Source organism: Neovison vison, chromosome 1, assembly GCF_020171115.1.
Source record: "Neovison vison isolate M4711 chromosome 1, ASM_NN_V1, whole genome shotgun sequence".
Taxonomy (NCBI): domain Eukaryota; kingdom Metazoa; phylum Chordata; class Mammalia; order Carnivora; family Mustelidae; genus Neogale; species Neogale vison.
Window position 1 is genome coordinate 98,128,928 of NC_058091.1, and position 26,711 is coordinate 98,155,638.

A 26,711-nucleotide genomic window follows, 5' to 3' on the forward strand; every position below is an offset into this window, starting at 1 on the left:
GGAGCTGCCTCGTTGGAGGCTTCAAATTAGCAGGGGAAAGGTAGGAATTCACAGAGGGCTCAGAAGAGAAATGTCAAAATGTTGACTTGTTGGCAAGTTTCTGATTCACTCAGTCGCCCCAAAATTTGCATTTCTGACAAACTCCCAGGTGCTGCTGCTCCAGCAACAACATTAATATGATATTCTCGGGGCACCTGGGTGGCTCCCTCCACTGAATGGGCCACTCTTGGTTTTGGCTTGGGTCATGATCTCAGGTCCTGAGATTGAGCCCCACATCAGGGAAGGTGCTCAGCATGGAGTCTGCTTGAGACTTTCTCTCCCTCTCCCTCTCCCTTTCCCTTTCTCCTGCCCTCTGTGTGTGTGTGTGTCTTTATAAAATAAACAAATCTTTTTTAAAAATAATATGATTTTCTCAATAATAATGTAATTCTCAGTAATAATATCATTGAGAACCACGGTGTTAGGAGGACTAAGATTAATTTAGCATTCTGAAAGGTTGATTAAGCCTGAAAAAAGGAATACAGGGGAGATCAGTTAAGTAAAGGATGGACTGCTCTGACAACAGCAACTGAGAAACACAGCTAACAGTCCACTTCAAAAATCTTTTGAAATGTAACAGTTTCTTAACTAAATTGGTTATATGTAATCCTATCTGAAAGTAGAGGAATTATTAGCAGTTTCTGACAAGTAGTGAGACACATCCTGTTTGATCACTTGATGTCCATTACAGACCTACTTTCTAGAGAAAAAAAAAATACACAAACATACTCAAAATGTTTTATTCCAACTCAGGAAGTTGATAGAATCCATGAATACCATCTGAGATCTGAAGTAAGAAACGAATAGAGTTAGCTTTCTCCAGTTCTTCTCCATTTTTAGACACTGTAATTAAAAGTCCTTAAAAAGACTTTATTTTTTTAATGAAAGAGGAACATAAGTCCAATTATCCATTTCTCAAGTAAATGAGCCCCTCTTGCACAATCAGTGGGCGTTTGGTGTCACCTAGTGGCAATCGTCAGAGTTACAGCTTCCTGTTTCTGTTTTCCTTTTTATTTATTTATTTATTTATTTATTTATTTTCCGATTTATTTATTTTCAGAAAAACAGTATTCATTACCTTTTTTAAAAATCAAGGCATTTTGAGAAGTCCGTTTCTAAACTAAAATCAAATGTTTTAAAATATAATAATTTCTATTCCTCTTCTTCTAGGAGTTATCAAACTTCCAATATCACAATTTACCTTCCCCAAAAACCTCAATGATTTTTATTTTGTACTTCTAATTGAAATTGTGTCTTGACATAATGCCAAGGAACTTTAAAGAGTAAATTAACTTAAGCTGTGTATGTGTAAAAGCCTTTTTAAAAGACTGTAGCAGTATTAGTGAAATATTGGAACCTAGAAATATGGATCCTTGGTTTTCTGTTTCCACAACTTCCTAATTCATTTATTCTTTCATCAAGCATTAATTTTGCATGTTCCCTATGCCAGCCCTGGTCTATGCAGAGGAGGGCAACTGGAGAAGGAAAGAGGCAACGTCTTAAACTTAAATCTTCCACTGTATCTTAAGTTTCTTATTGTGGAATCTCCAGTGGAATAGATCCTTCTTCCATAAGGCTCTGCTTATATCTAGGGTGGTAATAGGAAACTCCATTTCTAGTTTGTATTTTTTTTTCTAGTTTGTATTTTAAACAAGGATCATCACTCCATCTCTCTCTCTCTCCCTTCCCTTCCTCCTCCTTCCCCTTCTTGGATAAGACAATCTAATATAAACTGCCATCACCAGTTACACATTGTGGAATTTTTGTCCAAGCTCAGATAAAGTGATGCTTTGATCACTTTGTAAATCCTTCACCCATATTCAAGTTGCAGACACAAGTTAAGAATATCATCAAAAGCACTCTTCTGAAAGCATGTGCACAAATTGTTTCTAAGCACATAGGTACAAAATCTATGATTGCACAAACAAGTTCATCACCTGACTAAGCTGGTCCTCTAATGATAATGGCAATTTCTTCCCTTTGACTTTTTTTCTGAAGCTCAGAGGGTAATCACCCATTGTTAGAATGGGATTATCAAAGTTTTTTACCTTTCTCTCTAACAAAGACACAGCTTCCTACACTTCAATTTACATGATGCTGTGACACTTCAAGCAATGAGAGATCATGGTGTTCTACTGAGTAAATACCTGGGCATTACAGAATGAGAGGGTGGTGTTCATGTTGGCTCTTTCACCTCTAACAAGAATTCCAGAACTGGGCACACCAGGCAAATATGCAAAAGATATCCAGCTTACTGCTCTGATCCCTACGCTAGTACTTCCAATAAGCAGAAGTTTTCACAGTTCCACCTCTGAACAAGGCCAAGAGACCGTCTTCCCCATGATGTCTAAGGCTGTTGTTGAAACTAATATTCAGAACTCACAATTACCTTCTCCATCATTGTACGACAACCATCAAGAACATGGGTAATAAATTTTCCATTGCCATGAATATGACAAAGGTGAATATGAACCCTTTTAATAGGCAGTCCCTTCTAACATTTTAGATAGGGAACAGAGAAATCCCCTTCCCAAGAACAGATAGAAAAATTGGGAGTCAGTACAGCATTGATTACAAATATGCAGTTAACTAGAGAATATCATTTTTAGATACACTCTTAATAAAGTATATATGTGGCATTTGTACAGACCATCCAGGGGCGGGACCAAGCAGCTGAAGGCTGACACTGTAGCATTAGCCAAGACCTGGCAGGGAGCGCCACACACAGCAGCTGAGATGTTCCCTGGAGAAAATCCTCCTCCGAACACATGCACAAGGCTTCCACCCAGGCAGCCTTCAAAACAAAATACAAGCTCATGATTACAGATGCAAATCTCTCTTTCTTTACTTACCTCAAAATTCAGACCTATGCTTTCTTGCTGCCCTGTCATTCCTTTTAAGCCCTCTAGAATCCACACAATTGTCTCTAGGTTCTGATCTCCTTAGCATCCTCCCACTAAGCTCCGGCCTCCAGAGCATAGAGTCCTTGTTCTGTCAGATTCTCATCATATTCAACAATCTATTAAAAATGTAATGACTTTTGGAGTGCCTGGGTGGCTCAGTCCTTAAGCGGCTATCTTTAGCTCAGGTTATGATCCGAGGGTCCTGGGATCAAGCCCCGCATTGGGCCCCCTGCTCGGCAGGAAGCCTGCTTCTCCCTCTCCCAATCTCCCTGCTTGTGTTCCCTCTCTCGCTGTGTCTCTCTGTGTCAAATAAATAAATAAAATCTTTCCAGAAAAATGTAATGACTTTTATACATATAAGTAATGCTTATTTATCATCTTACTTTTTTTAATACCAAAGAGTATACAATGAAAGTAAAAGTCCCACTAAACCACCTAGCTCACTCCCAGAGGTAGCCCCATTTAATTTCATGTGAATCCTTCCAGAATTTTTTGATCATCTCTATTTTTATACAAAGAAATTTTTTCTAGGGGCACCTGGGTGGCTCAGTCAGTTAAGTGTCTGACTCTTGATCTCAGCTCAGGTCTTGATCTCACAGTCATGAGTTCGAGCCCCAAGTTGGACTCCATGCTGGGCATGGAGCCTATTAAAAAAAAAAAAATCTTTCTACACATATTCTTCTTCTACTTGATTTTTTCATTAAAGATACAGCATATACAATTTCCCAACTACAACTACGTGTACATGTATGCATACTACTTAGAATTCCATTATATGCCACAATTTATTTAGCAATTTTTCTATTGATTGATTCTTTCCTTATTTCTCCTCTCTTGCTATAATGAATGGTGCTGAGGAATTATACATTTATTTGCATAAAACTGCTGCAAACTGTTAGAAGTGGGATTTCTAGGTCAAATGAAAAATAAGGTTTTAGATTTGAAGGACATGGCCAAACTTCTCTCCAAAATAATGTTGTACCAGTTTACACTGACATCGGCACTACAGGGCAGCACCTGGCTCTGATGGGTGAAAGTATGACCATTCTAAACAAACACCATGTTTTGCTTCAGTCTGAGAACCAAAAAAGGTCAATATCACCTGGACTTCCAGATATGTGGCCATCTCTAGTCCACACGAGAGTGTCTACACTTCTAGTGTCTATTATCCTCAAGTCAAGACTCAGTGGTTCCTACAGTTGCCTCACAAACCCAAGAAGAACATTTTGCTTAGGAGGCATTTCATAGCCCTGTTCTCTCATTAAAATAAAATAAAATAAAATAAAATAAAATAAAATAAAATAAAATCATTGAAGGAAGGGACATGAGAACATCCAGCCCAAATCCCTTTATCTGTAGAAAATGTACCCAGATAAGTTACTATCACACTTAGGACCAAAATCCCAATCCCAATACCTATAGCATTCTACCCAGCCAAGGCCAGACAAATTTGTTCTAAGAATTGACTTGGCTAAAACTATGGGAAGAGCCTAGACATCCGTCAACAGATGAACAGATAAAGATGTATGATACACACACACACACACACACACACACACACACACACACACACACAGTGGAATATTATGCAGCCATCAAAAATGATATCTTGCCATTGGCAATGCCGAGGATGGAACTAGAGGGTATTGTGCTAAGTAAAATAAGTCAATCAGAGAAAGACAATTATCATATGATCTCTCTGATATGAGGAACTTGAGAAACAGGGAAGGGAAGGGAGGGGAAGGGAGGGAGGGGAAAATCAAACAGGAAGAAACCAGGGAGGGAGACAAACTATAAGAGACTCTTAATCTCAGGAAACGAGCTGAGGGTTGCTGGGGCTGGGGGGGAGAAGGATGGGGTGTCTGGGTGATGGACATCGGGGAGGGCATGTGCTATGGTGAGTGCTGTGAAGTGTGTAAGACTGATGAATCACAGACTTATACCCCTGAAGCAAATAATACATCATATATTAATTAAAAAAAAAAGAATTGACTTGGATAGCACTTCATCAGTATAAGATTCAGCTCCCATAATTTCCTCTGTACTTTCTGTATCACGGTCAAATTTGAGTTGTCTCAAGTGCAGTAGGGCACTACCTGAACAGAAACCAAAACCATCACTGGAAGAAAAGGCAGGGCAAATTTCAGTATATCTATATAAAAGAAGAAAACACCCAATGCAATCATACTATGCAATTGGCCTCTTATTGCTGGGGTATAGATTCATCTGTGAAATAATTCCAAAATGATAAAAGCTAATGATATTTAGTAAGTTTAAAATAATTCAGGTTGGAATAGAGGTCTAAAAAGAGATGAAGGCACCCATGTGCTACTTACTTGATCAAATTATGAGCTCTTTGAGATGGAACTATTGAAGACCCAAATTAAATCAGGTTAAGGAATCAAATTAAAATAAAATCACACTTCTGGAATCTGCACAAATTCCTTGATTTAAAAAAAAAAAAAAAAACTCATACAGGGTCATGCCAAAGACAAGTTTTAGGAGGAAATGGGGACTGTAGGAGGTCAATCAGGCTTCTCTCTCCTTCTGTCTTTCAGAATGCAACTGATTTCCTACCTTTTACAGTGGATTACATAAAGAGAGAGAGAAAGAAAGATCTGTCTCATTTGCTTGACTTACCAAAGTTCTCAGTCACTGCCGAAATAGTGGCTGTGGATGTGAAGACCAGGTCAGATGAGGCCCACCCCCTCATGCGGTCGTACCCTCTTACTGGGTACTCCCCAGCAGGAAGGGGTGGGACCACACACTGGAGGACTGTGTAGTTGCCAGAGACACCCGCACAGGGTGACATCCCAATAAAAATGTCAACATTTTTAGCTCCTGAGACCTGGGCCACCACCATAGTTAAGATTTCATCAGTCTGAGAAATAGAGAGTAACTGTGGGGTGAAGGCATTGCTGTACCCAATGACTCCCATTCGGTATGAAAGTCCATCTACCTCGATGACCAGGCCCCCAGAGCCATTTCCTGCAGGAACAATGCACTGGATGAACTTGGAGCTGATGCTCACTGTCAGGCAGGCCTGCTGTCCAATGAAGACTAGCGTGCTGTTCTCTCCACACAGAGCTGTGCCCTCCATGGACAAGAGGCTTCCACCATGGATGCTGAAATTCTTGGGGAAATAATGAGACACTTCAGGCAAAATGTGGAAGTGCCTGGAAACATTACCAAAATAAGCATATCCAATTCTTGTATGAAAAATGGATACGTAGTGGAGTCCTGGGGTCAAGTCACTTATCCGGCATGCCACATGGCTTGCATTAAAGAAAGTTACAACACAGGGAAGGTGATTGTCCACAAACACCATTGGCTCATCTGTTGTGATGTCTAATTTCTGACCCCTAATCAGCACCATGGTCAGAGACCCACTGATGTTAGTGGTCAAGGAGTCCACGATGGGAGTTGTTTCTTCCTGCAAGGAAAGAGTGCAAAGGCCCTGACACTCACTGGGTAGCCCATTCACCAAGACTGTGATGTTCAGGGTGAAGGAAGCATTAGGCAAGGGGGCATCCACTTGGCTAATCTGGCAGAGGACTGTCTGGTCCCCCAAGCTCAAAATCACACAAGAAAATGGACCCGAAAGGTGCACTTGAACTGACCTCTTCCTAGAGTTGAGAGCCAGCCCTCTCACTGTGAGTATGGTCCCACCACAAGCAGACCCACGTGTCGGCAAGATGGCCATTATCCGAGGTGTCATCACAAATTGTTGGGGCACAGCAGACATGTTAGCAAACCCCATCTGCTTTTGACGTACTTGGAGAGGATAGGTGCCCGCCTCCAAACTGTGAAGAGGAAAGGAGCACCCAGACAGGCTCATGTTGCTCCATAAAGACTGCATCTCCAGATCACAGTTTAAGAACCCCAGAAGGATCACTGAGTTGGGGAGGTTATTTCCTTCCACGGAGAGCCTCAGGCTGTTATTGGTCATTTCTCCTTGCACGGCAGTGACCACTGGTGTCCTTGCTACTTCATACATGAAAGTAAAGCCCTTCCCCACCAGGCTGGGTAAGGGTCCTCGGACAAAGGATGCATTGCCAGCCCAGACCTCCACGGGGGCTGGGACAGTGGGAACATCTGCTTTGGGCAGCAGAGCTGAAGGTGGGGTCTCACACCAGATGACAGTGTCTGTTGAGTTCACGATGTCACAGGTCCGATTACCCACAAGCACCCACACCAGATCGGGGTCCCTGCTGAACCCTACTCCTGAGACGGTGAGGATGGTTCCACCTAAAGCATGAACATCAAAAAGAACACTTACAAGTTGATATTCAGAACGAGGAACTCAAGGCACCTGTGCAAACCCCAGGGCAGTATAAGTGGAAGGTGGGGTGTTGAAATCTCAGCGACTTCCACTCACCCCAGAAATGTTAAATTTGCACACTTTGGCAGGCATTAGATGGGCTACAATTCACATAATAGTAAAACAGTGTAAATTATTATATAGAAGAAGGATGCTTACAATACTTCAGACAAAATTTTCAAATATATTTCTAGATCCTAGAAGCCACTTAAAAATCTCATTTCTGGAAGTGTTCTTGTCACTGCTATGTTCCCTGGCATGTTAATCTGTAATAATATGTAGGGAGAGTATATGTGTAACATCTTAATATGTAGGGAGAGTATATGTGTAACATCTATGATAATGGAAAATCAAATTCCTTAGTCTTCTATGATGATGATCTCACATATTCCCCATATGATGATCTCACATATTCCCCATTATTCTATACGTTCTAATGTAGAGGGTTCTGTATATATTCAACATAAGCACTGATAAAAAATGTAATTTCTTGAAGTATGACACTTATCTTCTATATTATTCTATGTGATAGTTGAATGGTCTATGTATTATGTAGACTTATGTCTCTGTGTGTGCATGTGCATGTTTTGAGATATCTCAAGAGCCAGGGAAATATCAAAACATTCTTGTGATCCTGCTGCTCTATACCTAGACTTTGTCTCTCTAGCTGAGGGACACTCAAGCCCCATCTTCAGGACAGGGGCTAGAGCAAAATACCTCATAATCATGACCAAACCTGTGGTCTAGGAAAGCAGCTTTAAAAAGGATTTTACTATACTCCAAAAAGATAAAGCTCTATTGCACACATTACCACAATGGTGATCTACATGCAGATCTATAGCTTTCCATTTTTTTTCTAAAAATGACCAGTTTTCCAGATTTTCCTGTCTTGTCTCCCATATTGATATTTGTGTTTCTAACTCCTTGTGGGTCTTTCATCTGTACCCTCAGAGGAAAGGGAAGACACCAGACTCATTCTTTCCCTCCTTCCCCCTCCAGGATCTAAAGGGATAACCTGGGAATCTCTTCCCCTTGTTTTTCTAATATCCTCTAGAGATGTGCTATCCACTGGATATGTCAGCCTCTTTTCATCAGAAAAACAAAACTGGGCACATCTTCTTATCATAAAAACTCATTCATTTCCTGAGCTCATGGGAGCTCACTGGTTTCCATACTCCTCAAAGTACATCACTCAGTTCCCAGAGCACGAGGAAAGCTCCTCTCCCTGCTGCCCCATCTCTGGTCTCACTGGTTCAAATCCAAGAAGAAAACCTGAATATCCAGCAAGCAGGCCTGCCGAGTAAATGATACGAGAGACTCTCACCCAGAAGGGACCCGCAGCAAGGCTCAATGCTGAAAACATCTGTGACATACTGGATATGAAGATCAACCCTGCAGAGAACGGGGAGATAGTTATAAAATAACTGAGTCAGAAAGAGAGAAAGGGAGGAGCAAGAGAGAGAGACCCAGGCATCAGGGAGAGAAGCGCAGAGGGAGCAGTGATAGAGAGCCAGTGTGAATGGCATCACCTCGCAGAGAAAAGAGAAAAGGACACCATGCAGAAAAAATGTTGTGTGGGACATTTTCCTGGGCCAACACCTTGTGGTGGCATCAGCCCCATACAGTTTAGCTAACTTTCTGGAATGAGCAGAGGGAACTTCTGGAGAAATACAAGGAGGAGGGACTTTGGGACAAAGAGGATCTGAACACAGCTTGGACAATAATTTTAAGTCATTTGTTCAAAGCCCTAGACACAATCTTATTAAAGGTCTTCTTTAGTCACAGACTCTAATTAAAGCACAGAATAGTCCCCCAATACATATAAATGCTCACCCTACCCCACCTTAACCAAAAGCCATGACATCCTAGTCCCAGTAAGTTCTCTCTTCCCAAACTAAGAACCCTAATCATTGCCCTTGGATTGGTCTTGAGAGCGAATCATCCTGTAGGGTCTCTAAAATTTCTTCAACCTGTAGGACTCCCGTGTGTTTATCTCCTGACTTCAAAAGAGGGGGGAAAGCGAAGACCTAACTCAAAGCCAGAATTCCTCAAAAGAATCACTATACCATGCAAGAGACTTCAAATGAACGGCAAGCCTCCACCTTACCGTCGTGAGCGAATGCTGACCCCATTGATGGAGACAGAGATTCTGTGGAGGCCAGGGGGCAGCGGTGGCAGCACCACCTCCAGGCTGTGGGGCACCTGCACATGAGCCAGAGCCAGAGTGTCCTGAACATGAACTTCCACATCCAAATCAGAGTAGTTCCCCAGAAGTGCCATTCTGATGGAAAGGGTCTCACCTCCTGCATTGAAAAGAATCCATTAGCCTCCAGCGTGGGTTTGGCCTCAACCACTTATGTAATCTAAACCTATCTTTTGGGATGAACTACATGGCCAGTCCTGCACACACCACCCTAACTGAGCACTTTAATACCAGCTGCATTGTTTCCATAAAGCTTCAAGCAGCTCCTAAGATCACAGAGCCACTGCCCACAATCTCAAGGCATAAAAAGCAAAATTGTCTGGTCAATCGTATGCTAGAGGCACTAACTTAACTCCACAGAAAAAATCAAGATGCAGAGACAAATCAAGGGGTGGTTTTGCAGCCAGCACCCCAAGTTTTTTGAAGATGTATTAATTTATTTTTGAGAGGGAAAGAGAGAGAGTGCGCACAGGTATGTGCCTGAGCAGTGGGAGGGGAAGAGGGAGAGAGAGAATTGTGAGCACACTCCCTACTGAGTGTGGAGCCTGACTCAGGGCTCAGTCTTGGGACCCTAAGATCATGACTTGTGCCAAAACCAAGAGTCAGGCACTTAGATGACAGAGCCACCCAGGCACCACACCCCCCCCTCCAAGTCCCCAAGTCCTTTCCTTTAACTTCTTTCCTGCTGAGTGGAGTCTAAAGCTATACTTGGGATACACTGAACTCCTTAATAATGCTGTATAGAAGTACAGCTCCACAGTGCACTGACCACTTACACACGTGCCATCCCATTTCACCCTCACGCTGTCCTTATGGCATACGAAGAGCAGGGAGGAGCACTGGCACTTAGCTTTTGAGGAAATAAAGCTCCAGCAGCCAATGTTTAATAGCTACTTAAGGGAAATACCAAGGCTTAAGCCCAGTTCTCTCTTATATTTCAATACATTTGCAGTTAAATTAGCAACTTTACTAAAATGCCATGTGTGCTATTGACCCTCAAATCCAATTCCTTTTACCTTAAATAGTTATTGAGTACCATGAACAAGATGTCACAAAAAGCAGAAAAATAAGTTAAACACAGACCAGGCCATTGAAGAGACCTCAATGGTAGTAAAAGAGGTATTAAAAGAGCTTCAATACAAGACACACTGTAAGAGGCGAAAATCAAGCGATGGGCTTGTTCCAGCCACAGCAACATTCTGAATATCAAGAAAGACTTCATGGGCAAGATGGTGTTTGAAATTCTATATGAAAAATAAATCATAAGAGGAAGTGATAAACAATAGGGGGTTTACAATTCAATTCTAAAAACTTCACACTTTAATCCAAAATCTTTTGTATCAGTTTCTCATTTAATCATCCAGTATCCATGGCTTGGAGAGAAGGAAAGAGAATTGAGTGACTCTCTGGAAGACCAGATACATGTACATAGTCAGGGACTCTATGGGACTAGGTCAAGTTGATGGTGGGTGTATGACTGAAGACAAAGAAAGCAATCTTAAGGGGTATTTACCTAATTCAGTAGGCAGCAGAGACCTCCAAAGGTTTCTAAGCAAGAAAAGGATGCGATTGAAATGTTCTTCCAGTCTGTTAGATTAACTGGAAAGAGAGGGGAAGAGAAATCTAATCTTCAGAAAACAAGAGCCAGAAACCAAGCATGCAATGGCAAGAATGTAAATAAATACACATACCTCTCCTGTGTCTCAAAGAGATGCAACTCAGGCTAAAGCATCTCTAAAACACCTTTAGAAGCTAACATTTGAAAACTACAGAGCTGGCCATTACATAACAGCACAATCAATCACGTGAGGAGAAGAGGCTACTTGAAAGAGAAAAGTCAAAGACTAAGGTTCTGGGGTGTTGGGAAAACTGACTCTACATTCAAATCCTTGTTCCACCATTTTCCTACCCATGTGAGTTTGGATGACTCACTTTGGATTCTCAAAGCCTTGGATTTTTCATCAGCAAGATGGTAACAAAACCCACCTTGCTGTAAGGATTAAGTTAGATAACCTAGGACAGTCTCTCGTACAGTACATCATTCAAAAGCCCTCCATTAACTTCATTTTCTGTCTCGCTGCATGCTCTCTTTACTTCTTCATGTCTTCCCAACCTCATTTCTACTGTGAAGTCTGAAGCTTCAGTGTAGTGACTTTGAAGGATTTCAGGGTTGAGCAAGAAAAAAAGACATGACCATGAGGAGGCAGGAACACAAAAAAAAGAGTTTTATATGGGTGGTCCTTTGACAGATTTTCATGGCTACCAAAATCTCACTGCATGAGACCTCCCAGAGACAACAATAGGAGACCACTACCCGGAAGGGTAGGAAGGCCAGGGAATTCCTGGGGGAGGAGAGGGGGTTATGTGTTTAGATGATGTCATTTAGCAATAGTCTGGCCTGGAGATCTCCAAAGGGCATCAGTAGCTTAGAGTCTTTTATAACCCTCAAGTTTATCTTACCTGTTTCTGGGAGATGTTAGATATCGTTTTTCAGAGTATGCAAAATGGCAGGCTCTAAATAAAAATCTGGGGTTTTATTGCATGGGACCTTATTTTAAACAACTGGTTATGTAAAAATTTGAGTTTGTCGTTGGCATGTTTTTGAGCAAATGGGTCTCAGCCTGCTTTCAAGAAGGAAACAATATAGGGCCAATATACACAGGACATCTTTGGCTTATCTATATAACACTCAGTATCTAGCAGAATGATGCCACTCAACAAAGCATTTATTTAGTACTTACTACATGTTGGTTCCTAGGTTCAAACTTTTACCTACTTTACCTCCAGTTTTCACAGTAATCTTGAAAGTATTATTCCCACCTAGCAGTTAAAGACACTAAAGATAGAGGAAGTTAACTATCTTGGCCAAGGAGTGGTTGAGCTTGGAGTCATTCAGATCCAGCACTGCCTAACCACAAAAACCACACGCGTGGTTCTCTACATCAGATCCTTCCTCCCCCTGCCCCTGTCTCCCCTCATCTCTTTCTTCAATTTCCTCTTGGCTTCACTGTTATCATCAACATTCTCATTTCCTGGGTGGAGATTTATAGCATTCCAACTTTCAAAGGAGACTTTCCCAGTAGGTTGCCACTCTTTGGGGATTTTATAACATGTTCTACTTTATTCTGCCTGTAGAAAGATTTAAATGTGAGTGGAAATTCTGAAAATCATGCATCATGTTGTATACATCTAAAACATAAACTCCTTCGGTTCCTGGCCAATTGTCAAGCTAATTCTAGATGCCTCTGGGGCACTGATGTAATATACTAATTCTTTTCATCATAGACAGGAAATTGTACTAAAAGCCAAAATCACTGAAATCTGAATAGAACACAGAACTCCCTCTTCTCTTTCCTACTTCATTAGGAAGAATCCATACCACTAAGGAATTTTACATACTTTGGCCGTATGAGGCACCAAATTCTTCTTCTGCACTAACTGAGCTGAATACTACTGAGAAGCTAAAGGATACTCCCCTTTATTTATGTCCTCTTGAGCAATGGAAAATGAAAAGAGTACCAGAAAAATTGAGTCCAGTCTTTTTCTTTGGGAAATGTGTTGGCCTTTTGTAATAAATCGTTAGATATGGCTGCCACAAACTCTGTTATCTGGCGTTCAATTAATCAGAAAGGCATGTTACCTGGTACTTTTCCAGATTGGTATGGTATGACATAATAATAAATTGTTTTAAGTCCATCCTGTCATATTACCTGACTCATCAATGGAAGATTAAATTGTTTCAAGTCATTCTATGCTAAATGAGTCCTTCTTTTTATACAAAGTATGTCCCAAGGAATAAGAATGAGAGAACACCTTATTCTCTAATCAGAGCAAATAGCTACTACCATAGAACCTGATGCCAAAAAAATTATATTTTACAATAAACTAAGAGTGGTTAAGTGCTTAAAATCTGCAACCAGACTGCTTGGGTTCAAATCACAGCTCTGTTACTTACTAACAGTAACATCTTAGATGAGTTATTTTAGTTCCCTGTTCCTTAGTTTCTTCACTTATAAACTGAGGATAATAATCCTGTAAATTAGTGGCAGGGATTAAAGTCTACAGACTTTAAGAGTAGGTGCTCAATAAATATATTTTTAATTGTTACTTTGAATTCTCATGTCATTTTCCATGATGGAAATGGTCCCAATTTTACAGAGGAAATAATAGATATAAAGAGATTTACTCCATGATGGCTAAAATGAAAATAGCAGTGTTCCAGTTTTCTGCAAAATAATCTCCATTCAAAATATAATGCTATCTTCAATATAATTAAGAGACCATTGTTTGCTGTCTTTATAGGATCAATGGTCTAAAAATAAAAAGATGCTGCAGTATCATGTATTTTACCTGCTATGTTGCTCCTGTTTCTGCTCAGAGAAATGATCACTGGATTTAAAGAGGAATCGTATGTGAATGCCATGGGAAGAACTGCAGAATGGTCCCCTGTAATCACAGTCAAATTCACAGTGGGTCCATCTTTCCCCTGAAAAATCAGTTTTTAAAATAAAACCTCTGTAAATAAGACTGACTTGAGAGAAGTCCATATATAATTAGTTTGAAAGGTTCATTATAAGAAAATTATTTTTTAAGTATATTGCTACTTTCAAGTCTCTGACTCACTCTCTTTCCCTTTCTCACATATTCACACATACACACGTTGACAATTACTTAGAATAGGCAAGTATGGTTTCCAACTGATTGAAGAGTAAATAAGAATGATTTGCAATTAATACACCAGTTGGTTCTGTAAAAAAAAAAAAAAAGGCAATTTCAAATAAATCTATACCTAGCTAAACTATCCATCAAGTTTGAGAATACTTTTAGATATGGAAAAACACAGAAAAATTCCCTCCCACATATTCTTTCCTAGGATATTTATTAAAGCTATGGCCTCATAAACAACAGCCAAAAAAAAAAAAAAAAAAAAGATATGAACTCCAAAAGACAGTGACTCTACCCAGGACAGCAACCAAGGGAAGTGCTAGGAAGAAATCTGTAGAATAATCCAAGAAAACACCAAGTTAGGTTGAAGCAGGAGAACAGACAGCTTCAAGGAGAAAGAGTCATTGATGTGATAGATTTTTTTTTTAAGATTGAAGTTTTTTTATTATGAGGAAAACATATTAAGAAAAAGAACTAGAAACTCTATGAAAAAAAAAACTATAAAAGAAAAAAATATTCCCTGATTCTGCCCACATCATTAAAATAGTTGTAACAATGTAAACATAGTTTATTTATTTAATAAAAAAACGGTACTGCAACTATATTCAAAATAATTAAAAGTAGTTGTTTCAAAAAAAGGAACTTGGAGAAGGGCACAGAGGGGTAGGAGAACAGGATTGTTTTACTATTTTAATCATTCCACTTTTAATCTTTGCATGTATTACTTGGACCCAAACTTTAAAAGTTTGTTTTTTAATGTTTATTCTCCCTAGCAAAAGAAATCTGAACCATGAAAATTTTACCAAAAGAAATTTCAGATAACTGGATACTACATATCAGAAACTGGAATTTAGATTCATTTATCCTGAGAAAAGTAAATATTCTCCAAAATGTAGTTGAATGATCAAATTTCTGCTGTTTAAAATAGGATATTTTGAAAATTATCTTAATGTCCAATAATAGGGAAGAGTTAAACTACCTTACAATTACATATTGGAATTCCATACAGTTTTTATGTAAATGTGAAAATTTCACAATATTTTAACAACTGAATAAGAAAAATGTGAGGTCAGCAATGAAAGATGATTCTGAAATTTCTCTTCCTAGGGTCTTTATTTGTTCAGTAAACAGTTGTCCTTCAGGGTCATGAGTGTGCTGAGAATGTTCATGATACTGAACTGTGAATAGATAGATCACCTTCCACTGTGAGCATGACTCTCACCAATAGCACCATGGAAGAATGTGGACTCAAATCTCCTAGTAGGCTATGAAACAGCACTAACTGAAAAAGAAACAGACAGCTAAGGGAATTGTTTTTAAGGGAAAAGAGAATAATAATTAGGAAGATATTTTATAGGAACCATACATTCTAGAGATTTCTAAGTCCCGCCGTTTATATCCATCCCAGAAAACAAAACTGCTAGTGTAAACTACTTGCTTAAGGGAGAAATGAGATGATAATATATGTAAGTTTTGCAAATCAATATCCAGGATATACACTAGATAAATTCATTTATTCCGCAGCATTATTATTCATTGAGAGTAGGAACTGGGACTGCATTGTTGTCTTCTTTTAAAAGAAGTCAACTGATGTTAATTGCAAGCCCCATTGGTGGAGTCAGCTTCCCACTTTATTGCAACATAGACAATATAGAAAATATTAGCATACTCTTATGATGGTAAGGTCATGATAGTTAATTAAGTTCTAAGAAAAGATTCATGAAAACCTTCACACTACATGTTAATAATGGCCACTAACCCAGAGAGGAGATTCCACTTACTCTGGGTGGAACTTTGCATTGAATTCTTTGTGAATTGCTTCTGGTGATATCGATGGCACAAGACCGAGATCCAAATAACACCAGGCTCACATCTTCCAAACCAGAGCCTTGGACAGTGGCCCAGAGACCTCCTGCAATAAAAAAAAATGTTTCAGATGGAATGATGAACCATACAGGTAGACAAAAATTAATTATCCACAGGAGAGATAAAGTGAAATTAAAATATGAAGCTCCTTAGTCAAAAGATAACTCCTACTCAAACTGCAGAAAAAGATTGATGCTAAATATATAAACTACTACTTAAACAGAGAGAAATGGTGAGTAGAGGGCAGAGAGAAGGAGTAACACATCCTGGGGATATTTAATAATAAAACATAGATAAATATTGCCAAGAGTCAGGTAAGTAAAGTAGATGGTCTCTGAAAACTCTCCCTGCCCTAGAGTTTTAAATATCATCCCCACCAATCCTATAGAGCTTATTCTCTTTCTGAGAAATCAAGTATAAAAGAGCATCATGGTACAAAGAGCTGGGGCCCAGAGTCAGGGCCACAAATCATGAGGCCACTTAAAGCAGATCATTTGTAGCACTGTCCCTGAGTTCATTGGTTCTCACCCCCTCATCTTTGAATGACAGCTTTAGACCTTCCAGCTTCATGATCTGAGACCACACATACTAGTTTCTAGTCTCCATGAGGCTGTAGAGGTGGCTGACATCACCACCCACCACCATCGGGATTTCTATACTAACCACTGGAGAGCAAACACAGAAACTTCTATCTCCTTGCTGCAGACATTGGTAGGAAGAGGTATGGCACCAATCATAGTGATCTTATGCCACACATTTGGAGGACAAGCACTTGATCAAGCTAATGAACAGAAGACCCACTTATTCTTCCTGAGAGCAATGATTCCAGTCTGTCATCTCCCCAGAAGGGGATATAAGAGAGGCAGGGAAGCCACCAAATAGGGATACACATAGACCTTGAGAGTGGGAAGTGGGTGCAGGAACAAAGTTATATTGCCCAGGCATGTTAGGGTGAGACAGCAGAACTTACCCAGACTTATGAACATCTATCAGGAGAATATGACTAGATAGAATTATACCCTGAAGTTAAATATATGATTTTTCCCTGAAGAGTTAGAGCAAGCCCACAATAGTCTTCAGAGGTAGAGAATAAAATTGAAGACAAGGCATCCAAATGGCCAACAGACACATGAAAAAGTGCTCAAATCACTTGCCATGAGAGAAATACAAATCAAAACCACAATGAGATACCACCTCACACCAGTCAGAACTGCTAAAATTAACATGTCAGGAAAAGACAGATGTTGGCAAGGATGCAGAGAAAGGGGATCCCTCCTACACTGTTGGTGGATATGCGAGCTGGTGCAGCCACTCTGAAAAATAGTATGGAGGTTCCTCAAAATGTTGAAAATAGAACTACCCTACAACCTAGCAATTATACTAGTAGGATTTACCCCAAAGATACAAATGTGGTGATCCAAAGGGGCACCTATACCCCAATATTTATAGCAGCAATGTCCACAATAGCCAAACTATCCTAGATGTCCATCAATAGATGAATGGATAAGGAAGATGTGGGGTGTGTGTGTGTGTGTGTGTGTAATGGAATATAACATAGCCATCAAAAAATGAAATCTTGCCATTTGCAATGATGCAGATGGACTAGAAAGTATCATGCTAAGTGAAAAAAGTCAATTAGAGAAAAACAATTGTCATATGATCTCACCAATATGAAAAATTTAAGAAACAAGGTAGAGGCTCATAGGGGAGAAGAGAAAAAAATGAAATAAGACAAAACCAGAGAGGGAGACAAACCATAAGAGACTCTTAATCTCAGGAAACAAACTGAGAATTGCTGGAGGGGAGGGTGGTCAGGGGATGGAATTGCTGGGTGATGGATGTTGGGGAGGGTATGCATTGTGGTAATCGCAGGGTATTGTGTAAGACTGATGATTCACAGACCTGTACCCCTGAAACAAATAATACATTATATGTTAATAATTTTAAAAATGAATTACAAAAGTAGTAAAGAAATAGACAAACGCATAAAGGGCTTATATCCACAATATATTTTTTTAAAAGTTCTTAAAATCAGTAAGAAAGAAAAATAATCCAACTGAAAGAAAAGAGGGCTAAGGAGATGGACAGGTGACTGAAAAGAAAATGCAATGCCTCTTAAACTTATGAAAAGATATTTAATTTCTCTCTTAGCAAATTAAATACAAAGTAAAACTACAATGAAATGTTATTTTTCTTCCATAAAATGAGCAAATATCAAAATGTTTGGTGACACACTGTGTTGGTAAGATGGGATAAGTATATAGTCATATATATTGCTACACAGAGAATAAACTATAAAACCTCTAAAGAGGATATTTTGGTATTATCAAAATTTTAAATGTATATGACCTCTTGACTCAGCAATTATACTCCTAGAAGTTACATTATTTTGTCCACATATATGTAAAATGGAACAACTGCATATCCACATACAAAAGAATGAAGTTAGACCCTGTTTTAGGTTGAAATATCCACCCCCCGCAATCCTACCTGCCAATACCTCAAATTAGGTGACCTAATTAGAGAAGAGGGTCATTGCTGCTATAATTAGTTAAGACAAGATGAAGTCATACTGGACTGTGGGTCCCTAATCCAATATGATGAATATCCCAGTTAAAAGGAATAATTTGGACACAGAAAAAGTCAAGGAGAACACCAAGTAAAGATGAAAGAGGAGATCAGGGTGATGTTCCTGCAAGCCAAGGAACACCAAAGATTGCCAACAAACCACCAAAGACTAAGTGAGAGGCTTAAAACAGATTTTCATAAGCTGGTTCAGAAGGAATCAACACAGTTTATACCTTGATCCTTGACTTCTGGCCTCCAGAACTGTGAGACAATAAATATCTGTTGTTTAAGCCATCCAATTTCTGGAACCTGGATAAGCAGCCCTAGAAAATTAATACAGATCCCTACCTCAAACTATAAGCAAAAATTAAATCAAATACTTAAATGCAAAAGCCAAAACTATAAAACTCTCAGGAAAAAATATACATAAATCCTAGTGACACTGAATTAGGCAATTATTTCTTAGATATGACAGCAAAGCGCAAGTACTAACAAGAATAGGACAAACTAGACTTCACCGATATTAAAAACCACAAGCCATGCTGCACAAACCATGAGAGAGGTGAGCAAGAGAAGAGGATTAGAGAAGATCTATAAAAACAACCACAAAACAAGTAGAAAAAGGCAATAAATACATACTTACCAAAAATTACTTTGAATGTAAATGAACTAAACACTCCAATCAAAAGACATAAGGTGATAGAATGAATAAAAAAATAAGACCCACCTCAACGATGCCTACAAGAGACTCATTTCAGATCTAAAGAAACATATAGGTTGAAAGTGAAGGGACAGAGAAATATTTTCCATGCAAATGGATGTCAAAAGAAAGTCAGGATAGCAATACTTATATCAGAAAAAGTGGACTTTAAGACAATAACTGTAGCAAGGGACAAAGAAGGACACTATAGAATAATGAGGAGAACAATCCAACAAGAAGATAAAACAACTATAATTATTTATGCACCCAAAACAGGAACACCCAAATACATAAAGAGTTAATAACAAACCTAAAGGAAATAACAGATACTAATACAATTACAGTAGGGGATTTTAATAGCCCACTTATATCAACGGATAGATCATCCAAAAAATCAGTAAGGAATCAGTGTCTTTGAATGACACATGGGACCGTATAATTCTAACAGACATATTCAGTACATTCCATCATAAAACAGCAGAATACACATTCTTTTCAAGTGTACATGGAACATTCTCCAGAACAGATCACACAATAGGCTTAAAACAAATCTCAACAAATCTAAAAGATTGAAGTCATACCATGTATCTTTTCTGACTACAACGCTATGAAACTAGAAATAAATCACAAGGAAAAATCTAGAAAGACCACAAATACATGGAGCCTAAATAACATGCTACTAAACGATGAATGTGTCAGCCAAGAAATCAAAGAAGTTATCAAAAATTACAAATGAAAATGAAAACACAATGGTCCAAAAATCTTTGGGATCCAGCAAAAGCAGTTCTAAGAAGGAAGTTTACATAAATACAGGTCTACCTAAAGAAGTAAGAAAAATCTCAAATTGACGATCTATCCTTACATCTATAGGAGGTAGACAAATAACAACAACAACAACAAAAACTAAAACCAACAGGATGAAGGAAATAATAAAGATTAGAGCAGAAATAAAAGAAATAAGAACAAACAAACATAAAACACAATAGAACAGATCAATGAAACCAGAAGTTGGTTCTTTGAAAAGATTGGCAAAACTGATAAACCTGTAACCAAACTAGGCAAAATAGAAAGAAAGAGGACTCAAATCAGCAAAATCAGAAATAAAAGAGGAGAAATAACAACTGATATCACAGAAATACACAGAATTGGGAAAGAATATTACAAAAAATTATATGCCAATTACTGGACAACTTAGACAAAATGAATAAATTCCTAACACCAAAACTGAAGCATGAAGAAAGAGAAAATTTGAAGAGACAGTAATCAAAAAATTCCCAAAAAACAAAGGTCCAGGACCAGATGACTTCACAGGAGAATTCTACCAAACATTTAAAGAAGAGTATATACCTATTCTTCTCAAACTATTCCAAAAAATAGAAGATGAAAGAAAACTTCCAGATTTATTCTATAAGGCCAGCTCTACCCTGATACCAAAACCAGATAAAGACACCACAGAGAGAACTAGAGGCCAATACCCTGGATGAACACAGATGCAAAAATCCTCAATAAAATATTAGCAAACTGCATACAACAGTACATTAAAAATGTTCACCATGATGTAGTGGTATTTATTTCTGGAATGCAAGGGTGGTTTCAATATTTGCAAAGCAACAAACATTATACATTACATCAATAAGAGAAAGGATAAAAATAATATGATCATTTCAAGAGACACAGAAAAGTATCTGGCAAAGCACAGCTCAATTTAAGATTAAAAACCCTCGATAAAGTAGGTTTAGAGGGTACATACCTCAACATAATAAAGAGCTTATATGAGAAACCTACAGCTAACATCAACATTACTAAAAAGCTAAGAGCTTTTCCCGTAAGGTCAAGAGCAAGACAGGGATGTCTACTCTTGCCATTTTTATTCAACATAGTATTCCAAGTCCTAGCCACAGCAATCAGACAAGAGAAAGGAATAAAAAAAGGCATCCAAATTGGCAAGGAAGAAATAAAACATTCACTATTTGCAGATGATATGATACTGTATGTAGAAAATGTTAGACTCTACCCAAAAAAATACTAAAACTGATAAATGAATTCAGTAAAGTTGCAGGATACAAAATCAATGTACAGAAATCCATTGCATTTCTATACACTAACAATGAAGTAACAGAAAGAGAATTTTTTTTAAAAATCCCATCTACAATTGCTCCAAAATTAATAAAATAAATTTAACCAAATAGGAGAAAAAATCTATACTCTGAAAACATAAAATACTGATGAAAGAAACTGAAGATGATGCAAACAAACAGAAAGACAGTCCACGCTCATGGACTGGGAGCCTGGTGGTGAGTTTTAAGGAGGGCATGTATGGCAAGGAGCACTGGGTGTTGTACATAAACAATGAATCTTGGAACACTGCATCAAAAACGATGATGTATTTTATGGCAACTAACATAACACAATAAAAAAATTGTTGAAACATCTATACTACACAAAGCAATATAGAGATTTAATGCAATCCATATTAAGATACCAAAAGCATTTTCACAGAACTTCAACAAATGATCCTAAAATTTGTATGGAACCACAGAAGACCCTGAACAGCCAAAGCAATTTTGAAAAAGAAAAAGTAAACTCGAAGTATCACAACTCTAGACGTCAAGTCATATTGCAAAGTTGTAGTAATCAAAACAATATGGTACTAGCATTAAAAACGACAGAAAGATCAATGGAACAGAATAGAAATCCCAGAAATAAACCCACAATTATATGGTTAATTAGTCTTCAACAAAATGACAAGAATATGCAATGGGGGAAAGGCAGTCTCTTCCACAAATGGTGTTAGGAAAACCAGACAGCTACATGCAAAAGAATGAAACTGGCCCACTCACTTACAGCATACACAAAATAAACTCAAAATGGATTAGGGACCTAAATGGGAGACCTGAAACCACAAAAATCCTAGAAGAGAGAACAGGCAGTCATTTCTCTGACATTGGCTGTAACATCTTTCCAGATGTTTCCTGAAAAAAACAAAAGCAAAATAAACTATTAGGGTTACATCAAAATAAAAAGCTTCTGTATAGCAAGAAGCAACCAACAAAACTAAAAAAACAACCTACTGAATGGAAGAAGTAGAAAAGAAGAAGAAATTTGCAAATGACATATCTGATAAGAATTAGTATCCAAATTACATTAAGAACTTATACAGGGGCACCTGGGTGGCTCAGTGGGTTAAGCCTCTGCCTTTGGCTCAGGTCATGATCTCAGGGTCCTGGGATCAAGCCCACATCAGGCACTCTGCTAAGCGGGGAGCCTGCTTCCCCCTCTCTGTCTGCCTACTTGTGATCTCTGCCTGTCAAATAAATACATAAAATCTTTAAAAAAAAAAAAAAAAGAACTTATACAACTCACATCATAAAGCAAATAATCTAATTTAAAAATGGGCAAAAGATATGAACAGACATTCTTCCAAAGAAGCCACACAGACAGCCAACAGACACATGAAAAGATACTCAACACCTCTCATCATCAGGGAAATGCAAATCAACTCATATCTGTCAGAACGGCTACAGTCAAAAACTCAAGAAACAAGTGTTCATGAGGATGTGGAGAAAACAGAACCCTCATGCATTATTGATGGGAATGCAAAATTGGTGCAGCTACTGTGGAAAACAGTATGGAGGTTCCTCAAAAATTAAAAATATACATTACCTACAATCTAGTAATCGCACTACTGAGTATTTACCCAAAGAATATGAAAACACTAATTCAAAGGGATACATGCATCCCTATGCTTATTGCAGCATTATTTACTATAGTAAAATTACAGAAGTAACCCAAGTGTCTATCAATGGATAAAGAATGGATAAAGATGTGAGATAGGTAGATAGTTATCTCAGGATATTATTCAGCCATAAAAAATGAAATCTTACCATTTACAACAACATGGACAGAGCTAGAGAGTATATTCCTAAGTGAAATAAGCCAGTCAGAGAAAGTCAAATACCATATGATTTCACTCATGTACAGTATTTAAGAAACAAAACAAATGAACAAAGGAGAAAAAAGATAAATCAAAAAGCAGTCTCAACTATAGAGAATAAACAGTTACCAGAGGGGAGATGGGTGGGGGAATGAGTGAAATAGGTAAAGGGAATTAAGAGTATACTTATCATGATGAACACTGAGTAATATATATAATTGTTGAATCATTGTATTTTACATCTGAAAGTAATGCAATACTGTATGTTAACTACACGAGAATTAAAATTTTAAAAAAAATTAAAAAACAACTTTTGTCCTCTAAAGAATAATATCAAGAAAATAAAGACAACCTACAGAAGAGGAAAAATACTTGCAACTCATATATCTGATAAGAGACTCATATCCATAATATATAAAGAACACTTACAATTCAATAATAAAGGGACAAATAACACAATTTTTTAAATGGCCAAAGGATTTGAATAAGCATTTCTCCAAAGATACACAAATGGTTAATAAGGACATGAAAAGATGTTCAACATCATTAGTCGTTTGGAAAATCAAAATCAAAATCACAATGATAATAGGTTCCAATTCAAGACGGCAATTTAAGAAGACTCTGAACTCGCTTCCTCCACAGAACATACCAAATTACACCTCTTAATAGAACAATTCCTCCTGAAGAAGAACTGAGAGCAAAGTGAATAGCTATTAAACAACCAAAGACAGAGAGAATGGCAAGAGAACAGAAAGAGATATAGAAAGACAGTAACAAGACCTCCACCCCAACACTGCAAATGGCTAGGGCGAGGAATACTGAAAAACCAGGAACAGCTTTGTGTCTCTGGGGACAGAGAAAACCCTGCATTATAAAAGAACAACTAGCATATAAGAGACAACACTAAAACTCTGCCAAGTGGTTGGTGCCAGAAAGTTCTTCAGATCACAGGGACTGGAGAAGGACACATCTCACATTTCCACCCCACAATAAAAGCCTAGACCAGAGTAAGGTCCAGACAACATAGCTGGAATGCTCAGTCACCTTGGCAAGCTTGTAACTTCAGCCAGCCCAGGGTCCGTGAGCCAGTGCCAGCCATCCTGTGGTGCTGGGGCACAGAAACCAGCTGTGGATTTGGGGGGGGGGTGTTTTAATTTATACTGCTTCATTGTATTTTTACTTTTGAAAATTTGTCTCTTTTTGTTGTTTTGTTCTTTCTTGTTCTTTTTTTTCTTCTTCCATTATTTTTTATTTTTTATTTTTTAAATTTTATTATTACTTGTTTCTTCATTCTTTCTGTAAAAAGTCACGGTTTAAAAGAGTAACTAGTATATATGTCCACAGCTTCTATCGGCAAAACTCCAAGCACACACAGTCTGCGTAAGAGGTATCATACCCAACTCCACAGAGTTTTGCCTGATCCCTAGAAACAAACATAGAAAGTCATCCAAAATGGGGAGACAGAGGAACACGTCTCAACAGAAAGAACAAGAAAAAAATGCAATAAAAGAATTAAGTGAAACCCAGATAAGTAATAGACCTGATAAAGAATTTAAAGTAATGATCATAAAGATACTCACTGCACTGGAGAAAAGAATGGAAAAACTCAGTGTGAGCTTCAGTAAAGAAATAGAATATATTTTTAAAAACCAATCAAAGTTGGATACAATAACTGAAATTTTAAAAAATCCACTAGGGGGAATCAACAGATTACAGGATGCAGAAGAATGTATCAGTGATCTGGAAGACAAGGTCATGGAAATTTTGACTCAGGTCATGATCTCGGGGTCCAGGGATCAAGCCCCATGTCAGGATCTGCACTCAGCAGAGAGTCGGCCTGAGGATTCTCCCTCTCCCTCTCCCCCCACTCCTCCGCTCCCACGCTCTCTCCCTCTGTTAAAAACAAAACAAAAAAAAAAACCTTTCAAGTGTGCTTCTGCATATGGGCAAGTGGTGATTTCGAATGTTACTGATTACATTACTTTATGTGTTCATTACATATAAAGCTATTCTGTAAATTCTTCATGGTAGGCCTCGATCTGGTCCTCCTTAAAGTCCCCAAGCAGCATTTCTCAAACTGTACTATTCCTAGAAATTGCCTGAGGATGCCCTTAAAGTGCAAATTGATTCAGGAGGTCTGGGGTAGAGCCTGAGACTGTGTTTCTAAGTAGCTCCCAAAGGATGCAGATACCTCTGGTCCAGAACCACGCTTTGAGAGCCAAGATCTTCAGTATGGAGCACAGGGCGTTAAAATGTTGAGTGATTAGTTGATTGACTGATTGATTGTCACTGGTTGCTACTAGGTAGGCGGCAGGGCAGAGGAAGGGTTAATAGGGAAAGTTTACAGCCCGTAGTTAGAAAACTAAGAGCTAGAGCCTCTCTCTCTCTCTTTTCCTTTCCCCTCAGTCTTACTAAAAGCTCACCTGCACCCACCAGACACTACCCCTTCTTGGAGTTTTCCATCTTTTACTAAAGTATTGAACAATGAAGCAAATTCTCCCGGACAGATCCCTGCACTATGGACAGATTGCTGGTGCAGCACATCAAGAGGGTGATCAACTCACCCTGCTTTGCCTGGGACCTTCTGGAGTTTCAGCACCAAAAGTTCTACAACCTCATTTTAAAACTGAAAGTTGCATGTCCTTGGAAACCCTCAGTCCCAAGAAAACAGGAGAGTTGCCCCCACCCCACCGCCTTTGCAAAGCACTCTGCAGAGGGGAAGTGAGGATGACAAAGTGGGCGCTGGAGGTCTACGCAATCCAGCTGGTGGGCGATGGAGAGGGGCTGGAGCGGCTTAGTGTGACCTGAACTGCAAAAGCCAACCTTCTCAGATGAAAGCCCCTTATGAACCCCCAAAGACACTATTTTAGGCCCTAAATTCAAACCAATAATCACCGAGTTCAGAGAGAATATGATCTTTTACCCCAAGCACCCCATATCATCTGGCCCCTGCTTGAAACCACCGAGAAATTTAGAGCAAGCTTGCCCTGTTTCTGTGCAGAGATGAGGCAGGCAGGGCCTCACAATTCACTCTGCTGGGCAAAGTGAAGCCAGAAGTGGTGCCTTTGAGCAATGAGCCTGTGGCAGGAAATGCTGCTTTTAAAAGAATGTTCTAAGCCACAGTTCTTTGACCAAGAAAATAAAACTGTTTTATGACAAAATGACAAAAATCCAAAACATTAAGGAAAGAAGTTTTATGCTCTAAAAATCATACATTAACACATATAAGCATGGGTGTTCCTGACATTGTTACAACCTGGCTGGGTTGTTTTTAACTGGTTGCGTCCCTCAGAAGGCATGGAGAGATCCTTGGTTTCCATGGCACTAACCTACAGTCCATGAGGTCAGTGTTGATCAGACCCACTGCCCTCGGTCTACCCCCCTGCTTGGACAGTAGTTGGCTTTGCATGCTGGCCAAGGACCCAACTGTACATCACTCCACAAACATTTGTGTACGTAAGACCTATGCTTTGCATTTGCAAATGTTTTTACTTTTCGAGGTACTTTCCCAT

General features: G+C 38.8%; 1 protein-coding gene across 12 annotated transcripts in view; it reads right to left on the minus strand.

The window, feature by feature from the left end:
* Window positions 1–26,711, minus strand: part of PKHD1 (PKHD1 ciliary IPT domain containing fibrocystin/polyductin) — a 475,771-nt gene that overhangs the window by 390,852 nt on the left and 58,208 nt on the right. For 11 of the 12 annotated variants that reach the window (XR_006385080.1, XM_044252662.1, XM_044252670.1 and 8 more), the window contains 6 exons: window positions 15,913–16,043; window positions 13,817–13,952; window positions 9,371–9,566; window positions 8,588–8,655; window positions 5,583–7,190; window positions 2,690–2,833 (listed from right to left, as the gene is read on the minus strand). Coding sequence is in view for 11 of the 12 variants with exons in the window: in XM_044252662.1 (XP_044108597.1) it covers window positions 2,690–2,833; window positions 5,583–7,190; window positions 8,588–8,655; window positions 9,371–9,566; window positions 13,817–13,952; window positions 15,913–16,043 (2,283 nt within the window). In the remaining variant the exon portion in view is untranslated. The remainder of the gene's footprint in view (window positions 1–2,689; window positions 2,834–5,582; window positions 7,191–8,587; window positions 8,656–9,370; window positions 9,567–13,816; window positions 13,953–15,912; window positions 16,044–26,711) is intronic. The other variant, XM_044252680.1, reaches the window with a different exon arrangement.